This window comes from Coturnix japonica, chromosome 8 (assembly GCF_054131305.1).
Source record: "Coturnix japonica strain WE chromosome 8, WE-NBRP24, whole genome shotgun sequence".
Taxonomy (NCBI): domain Eukaryota; kingdom Metazoa; phylum Chordata; class Aves; order Galliformes; family Phasianidae; genus Coturnix; species Coturnix japonica.
This window is the reverse complement of record NC_140670.1, coordinates 27102233-27116926: the sequence shown is the minus strand read 5'-3', so window position 1 is coordinate 27116926 and position 14694 is coordinate 27102233. Positions and strand designations below refer to the sequence as shown.

At 35.1% G+C, this 14694-nt stretch overlaps 1 protein-coding gene across 8 annotated transcripts in view; it reads right to left on the bottom strand.

Annotated features, from left to right (window-relative positions):
* ATRNL1 (attractin like 1) overlaps positions 1-14694 on the bottom strand; it is a 402227-nt gene that overhangs the window by 102362 nt on the left and 285171 nt on the right. For 6 of the 8 annotated variants that reach the window (XR_014948932.1, XR_014948933.1, XR_004307738.2 and 3 more), the window contains one exon: positions 11635-11742. The exons of the other annotated variants lie outside the window; for them this stretch is intronic. Coding sequence is in view for 3 of the 6 variants with exons in the window: in XM_032445435.2 (XP_032301326.1) it covers positions 11635-11742 (108 nt within the window). In the remaining 3 variants the exon portion in view is untranslated. The remainder of the gene's footprint in view (positions 1-11634; positions 11743-14694) is intronic. 8 annotated transcript variants of the gene reach the window in all.

Genomic DNA, 14694 nt, shown 5'->3' with positions numbered 1-14694 from the left:
TTGTTTTAATTATTTGCATGTAATACTAAAGACCCACTTTCAGATACAATCACCTCTCATACTGTATAAGTTCTGTACCATGCTTCAGGATAGCATTTACAATACACAAACAGTAACCACAAATAATTTTAAATTCCATCCCAGTGCAACAGCCTATAAAGAACATACTTAAAACTGCTGTTTTTTGTTTGTTTGTTTGTTTTTCCTTTTGTTTCTAATTCTTTGAACAGTTAGAGCAGCACTGACAGTTTCCACAGCACAGAAGACAGTCTTAGTGCCCTTCAACTTAACTTGATTGAACTCCAGACAAGGCAACGTGCACTAAAAGAGACATCTCTTCCACTGCTCACCAGCTTTCCTGGCTGATTTCCACAGCCAGACACTGCCCTTCACATACTTCTCCACAGCATTTCTCAGTAAGAATCTTCAGGCAAGTTTGCTATTTAGTTGGATCTAGTCGTTACTAGAACTGCTGCTGTTTCTAATTGGGTAATTGATCAAGGCCGAGCATATGTAAAGGCCTGTGACTTCATTAACACTTTCTGGCTTGTTACACATTGCAACTACATGCAGAGGACAAGAAAAAAATAAATAAAGGGCAGTAATAACAAGAAATAATAAATAAATAAATAAGTAAATAAATAAATAAATGTGCCTCAACAAGAAAGAAAAGCACGTAAGCATACTTTGACCACTGTTACATGCTGCTACTGAGGGAAGTACTGTTACAGCAGTAACCTCAAAGCTGTTCAAGAGATCTACAACCAACATATTTTCCGTGGACAAAAAGAAAAAAAGCCTGAAAACCTGAGCAACATGGACATTTTTGGTTTTGTTTTAGCCTGGTTTGGTTGAGTTAGTAGAGTATATATAGACTCAGTGTAACCTCAACACTATGTGCTTAGGTTCAGAAATCCTGTACCATCAATCAAGAAAGTTAATGCTCAGTTGAAATTGAAACTAGTGAATGTGTTTCACTAGTGAAGGGAGATTATTAGGAACAGCCAGGTAGATTTATGAATGACAAACCTTTCCCCATATACTTGATTGCTTTTGTTGGGAATACGACTGGCTTAGTGGAAGACAGCAGTGGTTGGTACTAAACTCGACTTTAGTTAGCAAGACTTTCAAAGCAATGTGCCATGGTATCCGTGTACACAAATGTATGAGACACAGGTGGCCTGGGTTTTAGAAGGAAAGACTGACAGGACCCATTCACTCTTACTGGGAGGGTAAGGTGATGAATCCAACTATGCCTTTTCTCAGAGTCACAGAGGATAATGGGAGGTAGAAAAAGGTTGCAAAAAGAGAGATTCTAATGAGGAAATGGGAAAAGGTTTTTCGCAGGGAGGGTAATCAAACATTTAGATGGGGGATAGCAAGATTCTGGTATCAATATTATTAGAGGTACTCAAAGCACTATTGGATATGCCTCTGAACAACCTGACAGATGATTCTGGGAGGTTCCTTACAACCTAAGCCAGTATATATTTTTCCAGCCTGAATTAGTTTATGATTATATCGTCCATGATGAGTGCACTTTCCTGCCAATTAGTTTTATTTCCTAATTCCAATTCAGAAAGTAAAAATTCTGAATTTCTGTTTAACGTGAATCTCCTTACAAGGCTCAGTTCTTTATTCTCATCAGTATAAAGTCCCCAAAACAGCTGGAGAGAAGATGAGTTCTCCAGTGCTATAAATACTCAGCTAACAAGTAGCTGCATTCATATGTCACAGATGCTCACCGTATTACTGTGTTAGTGTGCTGAAACGTAATAGTGTTTGGAGATCTGCACAGTGATGAAGAAAAGCTGGTTAGAGTTAAAACTGGGCAAAGAATAGCAGAGTCTGGGAAAGAAATCTGAAGACCCCACAACTACAAGGAAGGTGTACCAAACAATGATTAGCATAGTATGATGTTCAGAGCACCGTTCGGCTTTCTCATTCATTTCCAGCTCTCATTAAGCATCTTTCCATATAATTCTTTCTCTCTTTTCCAATTGATTTGAAGTAATTGGTCCACACAATGGAAGATAATGAGCTGTTTGTTTTATTTTCAGTTCTGAAGGCAACTGCAGCTCTATGATGTAACTCAGACTTTTCAAGCTCTTTGAAAAGCTATCTGAAACAGAGTAATAGTGTATACCTCAGTAACAAAGGCTATTGTAGAGATTGCTGTAAAAATGTCAGGCTACCTCTTACCTTCTGTGATGGCTTTCTAAAAAATGTAAGTTCAAAGATTCAGACCTCATCCTCGAGGCACTCAGTGGTTCAGATGGTCTTCTAAATCACTGCCTAAAGTCCTGTAACGAAGCCATCAGTTGGCATTTTTGCTCATCATCTTGAACAATAGAACTTTTTGGAACAAAACAATTCCAAATATCACAGGAGATGTAAATTCCTTAGGATTAGATTAATAACACAAATGAAATCATACTAGGTCTGCATATTTTCCAAAAACTTCTTTAGTATATGCCCCAAATCCTTAACATATTTCTGTCTTTGCTTGTTTGCAAAAAAATGCATGGCAAAATGCATTAGAAGAAGCTTATTTAAAAACTGTAGCTGTTTATTTTCCAAAATATTGGCAAATCGGTTATAATTTGTTGCTAGATCTCAGTGTGCTCTATGGTTCAACTGATATTGTCCACAAAAGTTTCCTACTAGAACAGAAATAGATGCTGTAACTGTTTTGGTAAAGAATAAATTTAAATAGACAGACTATAGAACAACTTGTGTGAAAAATAAAAGTATTTTCAATTTTTAAAATATTTTTGCAAATATTATGCATTTGGTCATGGAAGCAAAGCCAGTATTCCTCAATAAATGCATTAGGGCAAGTATGAAATTACACTAGTCCAGTTATTAACTATGCTCTAGGAGATACACAAAGTGACGGGCTTGGGATGTTATACAACTTTACCTTTCCTGAGCTCAGCAAGTGAGTGATGGGAGAACATAGCACAAATATGTATGATTAAACACTGCACAGTAGGTTTTGAAGATTTTTATGGATATTCAATTTATGATGTTCAGCTGGCTCAGTTTAAAACAAAATGGTAATATATTTTCTTTCTTTAAATATGGTTTGAGAAGATTTGTCATGCAAGAAAATGGAATATGCACTTTATGGCATCCACATGTCCAGCGAAGATTGATCTTACTAGATCTCATTGCCAAAGGCATTTCAGCTCCTCTTGTTATATTTAGTGGAGATCACAGTTTGATGCATTGTGTTGAGAAACACAAATGTTGTATATGAGTCACTGAATAATGCATTTTGCCTTTATACATAAACTAATATTTAAGTGTGTTCAACATTTAATTCCTTCTGTTACCTACAAATCTGAAAAATATTGTAATATAAAATAAATTGCAATTGTCTACCTTTCCAAAAGCCCCGTGGCTTTTCTTTTAATAACAATTAAAGTGTTTGCAGAGCAGAGTAATTCAATTTATTAACTCCAGATGGTTCAATATTTATACATCTTTTTCAAAGGCCTAAACAGTGGATTCAAGAAGCTGACAGCAATTGTCTCCTTATACTTTCCATTTCTTACAAAAAGCTGAATAATAAAGATAAGAGAAAGGTCATCTTGCCAAGGATACAGTATGAGAAATAACACTGGGAAAGTTAAAATTCTACCTGACATAAAAGTCCAGTAATGTGAATATTAAAAAAAAAAAAAAAAAAGGAAAATTTAATTTCATACATACCTGTTTAAATTTTTACCTTTTCCCTCTACTAACAATAATATTTTACAGTTTTTGTTATAGGAATCTCTAATAGATTTGTAAAATACACTACGTGTATAACTGGAAGCAATCACAAAATACTGCTAACTCATTAGAAGGATTCCTGTTATAGAGATGGCTCTGATTCAAACTTACTGATATTCCCAATTTCAATGCAGTCTAACTGCTCTTGTAATCTCTACTTTACAGAAGTGCCTACACTGCAGTATACCATTATACTTATATATTATCCTTATATATTATCCTTTAACCTCCAAAATAAATTTTACATGGAAAAAAACTCCTTTGGAACAATTAAGGAATCATAACATTGGGTCCTAAACCCTGACTGGGGTTACCCATCAAATTCTAAGAATACTATATTTTTTTTCAATAAAAAATGCTGAGATTATTACTAAGACCAGTGTTATAGGCAATGTTTCTACCACTGATTTGTTTTAGTCACTGAAATAAAAGCCATGTCTTGTAACCTACACACCCAGCCTTCTTGTGGCCTTGCGAGTTCATCTCACCAAAGAAGTGATTTAGTAGCCTTGTAATTATTACCATGCCTTTCTAAATAACCATTGCAAAACAATGAATCTACTTCTCAAAATATGACCAGGGAAAACTAATGTCTAACCCTCAGACTCCCTCTTCTTCCACTGAGAACACAGAGAACAAGAAGTGCTGGGCATCACAATATTAAACTCCCCCACCTTGATGATGGGCACATAGAGCAGGGTTTTCATCTGCCTTTAGTACAACAGCACTAATGACCCTGGCAAGGAGAGAGCTGGGCTTCAATCTCTACAAAATCCAGAAGTGTGTGAGCGTCTACCTGAACAGGAACATGTCTCAGTCTTCTTCATAGCGAGCCCATGTGCAACTGAAAATCCAAGAACCACGATGCACAACGCAAACGGGCAAAAGCAAAGTTAGATACTGAGATGAAAAAGCATTCTCTGTAGCTCTGGAAAATGTACCTAACTAGAAAGAGCAGACAATGGCAGAGAATGACATGTGAAAACAGGGTGTACAGAGAGGCCCAGACAAATAAAGCATGAAAAAAACTAAACCTATGTTCTCTTTGGTTATTCTGGTAGTAGAACTATTTCCTAGCTTTGGAAAGTTTGTTTTAAACAATTTTAGAAAAATTATATTGTTTTGGATTTGTTATCCAAAGGTGAGACTCCCCAAGAAACCTTGCTAAAAAACCACCCTAAAACTCCGCACACATTTCTTCTGTTTTGCATTCACTAATTTTTCTAATTTTCTACCTTATGAAACGAGATGATATTTCTTTATGTAAAAAAATAGGGCATGTAAAGTGTCATTTTTCATAACATTTACAGACACATCTATACACTTCTGCTTGAAAACAATCAGAACGTGTATTTTGATACTTTCAATTTGCAACTATGTGCAATACAGTAATTTAAAAATTTCTATTCTCAGCATGTCAATACTGCTGAAACACCTACATTTAGCTAGTCAGCCAAAAACCTTGCTAATTGTTCCAATTGAGCATAAAATTTGATGGCAATTTTGTTCGAAACAAATAACATATTTCTATCCAAGCAATTTTTATAGTTATCTGATTATGCAATACATGTGCAAAATACATTCTGTGAAATTTTTGTTTAATAAAAAACAACAACCTGAATGAAACCAGTTTTACTAAACTAACTGGATTCAAAATAGGATTCAAAGTTGGATTTAAAATAACTCAATAGTTCAGGGAAAAGAAAAATTTTCAGATAAATAGGACTGAGGGAATGAGCAGAGGAGAATGCAGTGCGACAAGGTCAAAATGTAGCACAAAAATGGACTTCTTGAAACACGGTTCAGCAAATTTAGTATAACCCTTCAGTAACGCAGAAAAGAAAGAAAGAAAGAAATTTAGATCCAAAATAGACTCTTTTCTTCAGCATCTGGGATATCATCTGACTAAATTTCTTTGAGATCCACTAGTTCATGATGTATGAATTTTGAAAGGCTATAAAAATGGTAATGTTATGGTTAAGATAAAAAACAATTATATCATGAATACAGACTTCAATGAGAAAAGTTAAAGCAATTCCAGAATGAGCTGGAGATCACATTAAGCAAATGCACAGTCATGGAAAAACTTAACGGTGCCTGATCTTGAAAGAAAACTGAAGATGTGGATCAATGAAAGTAACTGCAAAAGTGAAAGGAAGGGTCGGAATCATTCAGTAACAGAAAACTAATAATGCAATAAAGACGATTAAGGTCTTCAAACAAAAGAAATGGAAAATGTTCAGAGATTCTGCAGAAGGAAGAGCTGGGTGGCAATCAGGTTCATAATAAAGGCAGAGCTGAAAGGAGAGTAGCAAATGTAGCCATACATCATTTCTGAGAACTGTTCGTCCACCTTGTTCTAAAAACGATAAAGGAAATTACATAACCTCTCCAGGCAACCGCTTCCAGTGATTCTGTTTTATTATCAGAAGCTTTTCTGGATATTAAGCCTAAACACTCTCTACTACAATTTAAGTCCATCACACCTTTGCTGCCTACAGCGCACACAACAAAAAGGTTATTGCTGTCCTGATTGCTACTTACATTTTGCATATTTGAAGGTTATTATTTTGTCTCCTTTCAATAGTCCACCCAATTTCCTTGGCTATGATTGCTCACATTGTTCTGATCTAGATTCTCTCTCCTCTGTTGCAGTGACTCAGACTGGACAAAGTACTTAGGCAAGGTCTTTCCAATAGCAAGCAGAGCTTGACTTATAGACACATCATATGGATGATACAAACTTGGAATTAATACAGAGTAAAATAAAAACATTACTAAGATAAAAAGAAAATGAGAATTAAATGAGAGCTCATCTGACAAAAAGCTCTGCATGCGCATATCCAAAGTATTCTAAACTACAAAAGAAACAATGTACCCTTAGTTTCTGAATGATGACTAAAAGAAGTAACAGGGTAGATGTCTCTAAATGACATTTACGCTCCCCTGAATCCACCTATGGCTTTTGTAGGCCCTGGAATCAATCAGAACAACCTGCAATTTGTTGTGTGTGATTGCCATTGAACTGGCTCACAAGCTGCATCTATACTGCATCTTCTCCAGCACTAATCATACAAGTAGAAACAGGCTGATTAGCCAGCAAAACTATCCTTCCTTATCCAGGAGAGTGTCTACTTTATGTAAAGTTAGTGTGGGATAAATTCTAGTTCTCATATTGTAAACACAATAAACAGTTCTGTTAATATTTTATACAAAATCAATATCATAATATTATATAATTAGCATGTTCCTTGAAGTTCATAAAGTTCATCTCTCCAATCAGGTCATGTGAAAAACACTTGAAATTATACAGCACAACTTTTTAAATGAGCAAAAATACAAATATAATGTTCTCTGATATCACCTCTTGCCAAAGATGCAGTGCCTTTACGTTCAGTGAAAACTGAATAACCATTCTAAGGACAATTTCATCATGGTCTTCAATAAGTAATTACTGTCTTACAATGCAACTTAATTTATACCAAATCTAAAATTGGGAACTGAGAATATCAATGGCAATCTGAATTGGTAAGAGTTAGTTCCTTGATCTCAGACATTATGTCAACAACACAATGAAAGCTGAGTGCTGACAAAGCATACAACTGGTTTCATTTTGTACAAAATAGTGAAGTATGCTTAGGTTGCAGTTCCATAGATTACTCATTGAATTATTCAAATTGAACAAGAAAATGAACACAACTTAACTGGATTTATTTATAAAGCAAGCTAAAAAGTCCTGACAATTTATTGGCCAGTGAAGCCAGCAACACATCTTATTAGTATAAGTTTCAATTACCCAAACTCCACAAAACTCTGGTACAGGACTTTAATGTGTTTTAATAAGTCACTCTGATTTCCAATAGCCATTCTTGGCATAACAATAGCTACTGGCATTGGTGCATAACTTCCAATTCTGTAACGCAAGTAAATGAGAAAGAATCCCAGAACTGCAGGGACTGGAAGGGACCTCTAGCCATCAGCGTCCAACCTCCTGCTAAAGCAGGTTCCCTACAGATGGTCACACAGGCAGGCACCCAGACTGGTCTTGAAGATCTCCATAGGAGACTCAGATAAGCTTTGCTTATAGTTTTCAGAATTGCCTGGAATTCAAAACTTCTTGTTGTACCATAAATATTTCTTGCTGCTAAATAGAGAAATGTCAGATTTTATCTGAATTCCCAAACCTTTGTGATTATCTTACCTTTTCAGAAGTATAGATCTATCTAACATCTGTGACAATTCTACAAGAAATACAGTAACTTGATGGAAAACATATATATATATGATTGAAAGGATTACATGTTTTTCTGCAGAGAAAACTTATGAACAAAAAAAAATTATAATCCCAGTCATGCTGCATAGATATCAAATGTGTGATCAAATGAGCTAATTTGCACTTGGTTTCCATGCAGACAGCAATGTAACTCTTTTTCTCCATCAGATGTAGCACAGTAAATGCTGTTTTTCAGGGATTTAGCATAGAGGTACACTAGAATTTACAGTAGTGTCTACCTTATCTCACAGGCTTGATGAAAGAATCTGTTCCTGTTTCAGAATAATATGGGGGCTATGAAAGAGATGAAAAGTAGCTAGAAGTTAGGGAAAACAGGGCGAGAAAACAGCTCTTTTCCCTTAACGTACAGATTAACTAAAATGACTGGCAGCAGCACAGTGGAAGCAAATCTTCAAAAGCAATTTATATTTGAGGAAAAAAATAAAAATGTTCCTTACAGGAGGAGTGGAATATGAAGGCAGCCTAAATGATATACTGAAGAGCAAAAAGCAGCCATGTCCAGAGAAAAAAAAATGAAAGAAATAAAAGATGCTTTAACACTGAGGGCACTGCGTGGAAACACGCATCATGTCTATTGATGTAAGATGCTATTTTAATTTTTTATGATTTCAGTACTGAAACATACTAGAAAAAATATGGTGGTATCACAAAATATCACAATATTATCAAACTCTGAACAGAGAGCTTTTGATGTTTTCCTTCTCTGTTCTTTAACAGCCTGTGCTACCTCAAACTGCAAGCAGTGGGACCTTAGGAATTCCTTTTCTTCTTTACTTCCCTTAGATATCAGTCACATCACTATACTCCTCCCTTTCTCCTCTTGGAATATGGAGTCTCTCTGCCCACCTGACTCCCTTGCCTCTCCTCAACTGGTGTAACTTTAGGGTAAGTAGGGAAGTAGAATCCTAATGAATGTACATTAAGATGTAGACTGGGGCTCCCATAGGCAAAACAGACCTTTTTTTTTTCCCCACCACATTAGGGCAAAAGATTAGCATCATAAATACCAAGCCACAACAAGAAGTACTGCTTCATATATTTAAAATTAGGATACTATTGTAAAATCAATATTTTCAGCATATGTAATTCACGTGATGCTAAAAGTGAGTGAGGGCAAAGGAAAATCTAAGTTTGATTTCTTCTGTGCTAAGTTTAAGCTGATGATAAGATATTTAAGTGTTGATATAAGACCAACAAGACAAAATAGATGACAACACTGGTCAAAATGTACCTTCCTTCTGCAAAATAAAACTCTACAATAAAACAATTTCCCTACATATGAAGGAAAAAAAAAGAAATAAGTAAGAGCTAGCCAAGGTGGCCAAATGAAATTACCATGTAGGCAGTCGTATGAATATTGACATGTAACAGAAAATCAATATTAATGTGGTACACCAGCAGTACACAACCAGTGTCAGGTAAGCCAGATGTGTGAAACAGCTCAATGACATTGTGCTGTGATCAAAGCACCCATGAAGCAGTACAATGTGTTTGAAAGCACCGTGTCAATAAAAATGTATTAATAACGTCCAAACAATAAGTAAGTAACACTCAATATCGAAGATATGCTGCAAGGAGCCACAGTGCCCCTGATTAAAACTGGAAACCCTGATATGTCAGTGCAAGACCTCCACAGTGCCAGGGAAGATTTGGAAGGGAGTTACTGAATTTTGCTCATTTTTGCCAGAAGACCTCTAATGTCAAAAGATTATAAAAACAATTTTAAGACTGAGTTAAAGTTACTGCATATCTTTTGCTTAAGCACTGTATCCTGAAAATACATATGCAATCCAAGTTTCCTTCAGCCCAAACAAGATCTGAGATTAAAAAACAGAATGGCAACTACAGTTTCTGGTGTCCTGGATTAGAAACTTATTTCGGTACTTTCTTGCAGAATATACTCGAAAAGCCAATCAGTGTTCTGAATCACATTCATTTAATGCTCAGTACAATGTTTCCTTTTGATATAGATCACTGTATTGTAATTTCAAGGATATTTTGAATGGCCTCTATTCTGTGCATGACCGCATATTAATTAGTTATAAAAAGCAACCCTATGTTTACTGAATACTAAGCAATTACTAGAAAAATGCTTAGTACAGGGAGAAATAGCCAACAAAGACTGTAAAATAAAATTAAAATATTTTAGCATCTCCTTCTTTTAGCTATAGAAAAGATACTAGAGAAGAAAACATGGCAATTAACTTGTGATGTTTACTTCTAAAGTTTAATTAAATAATCAGTATGTACAGAATTAGTTTGGATGCTGCAGCTCCCACTCATTGCCTCCCTCAGAAAAGACAACAGAGAAAATGTTCTCAGATGTCAGCATTGAAACAATGAAAACACATTCCAAAAAGTTAACTTTTAACTACAGTGTATTTTGTCCTTAGTCTGGGAGCTGGAGAGATCTTCTGTACCAAGATAAAAGGAGACAGAAGTATGATGAATAACGGGGACAAGTTTTTTGTCCAAAAATAACAGAGCTTCTTCAAAGAGATACGGCATTTTTATGCATTATCTAATCCAAGTATTTAAAATATATCAGCAAGAATAATTCTGATTGCTTCCTGTACAGTACAAGGACGGAGAGCCTAAATTTGATAAGTACTCAAGAGTTGATACTTTTTTTTTTTTTGCTATGAATATGTTTTTCACATTGCTCACTTCTCTAAGACCCTTAGAGATTTGATAGAGTATATTTAATCTTCAATTGAAAGAGGCTATTGAGAAAAGTAAGAGAAGCTTTGAATTTAAGAAGAATTGGCAGCAATGAAAAGTACAATCTTGAAAGATTTCATAGCTATCACACCTCATTCTCGGATCTCACCATAAATAAGATAAAGTAATAACAGTAAACACCCTATTGTAAATAAAAGTAAAGGAATAGAGTATTAGCATCCACCAAAAGACTGACTTAGATTAGACATTCATTATTATCCACATACTGTAATTCTCCTTCTATTTTCAGGTGAAACTTCTAGAATCCATTTCATGCATTATTACACCATTCCAATATTACATTGCCATGCATATTATTATTTCTTTTTCAATGGTCTGCAATTACAATAAAAAAATGCAGTAATGTAGCCATTACCTACAAATGACAATATGCAGTATACTCAGTGTTCTTTAAATCTGTACATACAAAACACTGAAACGCTACTCACAGCTACTTTATTTATTTATCTGTTTGTTTTAGGCAATCTCTGCTAATTAAGATAGATGTTAACTAGGGGGCACTGTGTACTCAAAGGACTGAACATGAGGTTTGTTTCCTCCTGCGTCTTGCATCCCTCCAGCTCATATCCATCATGGAAGGAGCGCCAGGTGAGCTGACTGTCACTCCAGCCAAGGCTAATAGATTCTCCAGTGGCTTTTGTTACAGCTCATGTCATGCTATTAAAACTATGCACCTTGAAAATGGCATAACATATGTAGCTGAGACTTGTCAGCTCCAGGTAATCAGACACTGCTTGGTTTCAAAAGCAGATGCAGATGAGACTAGCAATATAAATATGCAAATCACAATGGTCCCTTGTCAGCACCACTGTTCCTACCTCTAATGGCCCTCGTAGAAAGTCTGTTTGCTCAGCTCCTACTTCCAGTGCTACATCGACAGAAGCAAAGGGGCGGCTGGCCATCTGCTGTCGTTCCCGCATAAGTTGCTGATGGGGAAAAAATGATGTTTTAACAAAACATTAAAAAGTGCACCAAATATTAGGCTTCACTACTATACCTCCTGTTACAACATAAGAATGCAAATAGCATGCAAACACTCATATCATATTTTTAATATTAAAGGGAGAAATTTATACCAAATGATCATCATCAGTGTTTACTTGAGCACTGAGCCTGGAGAGTTTATGTCATCTACAAACAGTCTTTCAGCTTGAGCTCTGATGAAATCTCCAAATGAAAGTTCCCCTAGCTGGCTATTCATTCAAAATAACTTTGCTATTTGTGCACACTGGAAACAGATATGGGAAATGGTTGGTGAAAATAGCTGAAGTCTAATTTCACTGATAAAGCATGCATCAGAACACCTGCCAAGAAAAAGCCCACTTGGCCTTCAAATTTTCATACTTTACTACTAAACCAGATGGAGCTAATAGTGTCAGGACTCATCATTTTATACAGCATAATTCCTGCCGTTACTTAAATACGAAGAATAATGTGTTAGTATGGGAAAGACTGCATCAGTATATGTGTATGATCAGTCATGCTCACAGAGTTTGTATAATCCCTTCCAATCGTACCAGCATGCACAGAAGTCCCAAGCAAAACCACAAAGCTAACTCATATTTCTTCCTCAATCTGTAATTATAATGCTTATTAAACCACAATGAATAAAAATGATGACCAGCAGTAGATATTACAGATCTTACTCCACTGGTTCAGTGCAACTAATAAAAACATTATTAAATATTTAAAGTGAATGAGTAATGCAATTAAAGTCGTGTGCTCCTTCAACTGAACAGGATGTCACAGCATCTTGGGAAGACGAAATGCTTACAAAAAATGTTTTATTAGGAAATATCTCAGTTTCATTTTCTCTGTGTTTTTCTCCTTATTGTTTATCTAGAAAGCTTAAAACGTTAGAACCTGGCATTTGAATGTTAATGACACTTGCACTGTGATGCACTGCTCATAAAACCCTTTGAAATAGTAAAGGGTACACAAATATTTTTGGCAGCTTACTAATAAACACTCTTGATTTAAAGTCTATGACACAAAAACAACCTTGTTTTGTAATACCTTTCATGTGTTTTTTTTTCCCTCTACTTGCATTTTAACATTGTCTTTAGAAATCTAAAGAGCTCAGACCACTAAAATCAAAACAGTTGAGTATTCTACTAACTCATACCCTGTATATTCACAATGCCCTTTTTTTTGTAGCCACACTCTGAATCTTCCAGTAGGCAACTATACCAATGGGTTCCCAGTACATCATACCAAGGGGGTAGCTGAGACATCTCTGAGTGAACAATAACAGAAAGCCTATTTTGAATATCTAGATGGTTAGAAATTAATTTTTTAGCCTTCCATTTAAAAAATGAACCTTTGTATATTTCCTGACAGAAAAAACAACTATGGCTCCCACGTCTCACCAGAAACTTGATAAACACCACAAAAAAAAAAAAAAAAAAAAAAAAAAAAAATTAAGTGTAAAAAATACTCAGTTGATAAAGGATAAAATTACTGCATTTAGCTCATTTTCTTCCTAAAATAACAAAAATGAAAGAATGCAATGTTATTAGAGCAGTCCTACCATATGGCCTCATTACTGTACAGTATGCCTACAGAGCTATCAGCAAACGCATACTTTTTAATGGGAAGCCTGATATCATTTTAAACAAATAGAACTCCTTGGAAAAAAATAGTTAATTGAGCACAATAATGTATATTACTAATGCAAAAATGTTTAATTAAAAGACATCGTTGATACAGAATGTAAAGGAATGAGTATTTTATTTGCTCCTACTTTTTTAAGGTTAGAAGTTTTCTCTGCTTTTAGCCAATTGTTCAGTAAAGCATTCTCATTCACAAGGCAGTAGGTGGAATTTTGATACTCTCACGTACGAATAGAACTATGATGATTAATACCATGAAGATACTTAATTAGTTCTGTAAACAATGAACATTTAAAATGTTCAGCTACCCATCAAGTGCTGCTGAGTTTGGCAGCTGAGCACTCGCACATAAAAAAAAGTGCTCTACTCAAAATACTGCTTCTATCTGGTCAGCATTTTAAATCCCCTAGTAAGTTGCAGAGCAAAAGTATCAAATAAGGGGGAATAGGGAGAAAAGCAGTAAGATATTATGATGTTTAAAATCAGATTTGTGGATAGAAAAGGACACAAACTCCCACCATTTGCAGCTGTTCATGTATCAAGACCTGTACCAACAAAAAGTTCCTGTCAAAGAAAATTATGTGAGTAGGGTGGCAGTCAGGTGTGACAACCCAGCCACAACAATTTTCACATAGCCCATACAGGTATGGGAAGATTCCTGTCATTCACCTGACTGGGCAGGAAACAGAAAAATTCTCCAAGATTTTATTTACAGATGGGTACTATGTAAGAGTGAAGGAACTCATCTGTTTCTCAGCAAAGATGAAAAAACACACAGATTGCATCACAGATAAGTATTAATAAACATGGGATAGCAGAAATTGGAACTACATGGTTTTTGTGTGCATATATAAATATTCAAAATGTTACTGCATTTAAAAATCATGAAAAAAAAAAAACCCTAAAAAATATGGCTCTTCAGTAGCTAGAAAATATTTATTTAGAGACAAAGAACAGATTTGTATCATATAATACTTGAACATTTAATCAGAAATCTAATTTATAATACCCAGATTAAAGAATATGCCTAAATATTCACTTAAAATTATGGACAAATCAAAACCTGAATATCTCAGCATGGGACTGATAAATACAGTGAGCCTCCATCTGACTGACTATAAAACTGATTTCAAGTTTTACCATAGTTTTAAAGTCCAAGAATATTGATGAAATTTGGTTTCTAGATTCATCTCTCATTTCTTTTCCAACAACTTCAGAGTATTAATTTTAAAGTTAATTCATATCCTGTTATAGAGCTTATCTCAA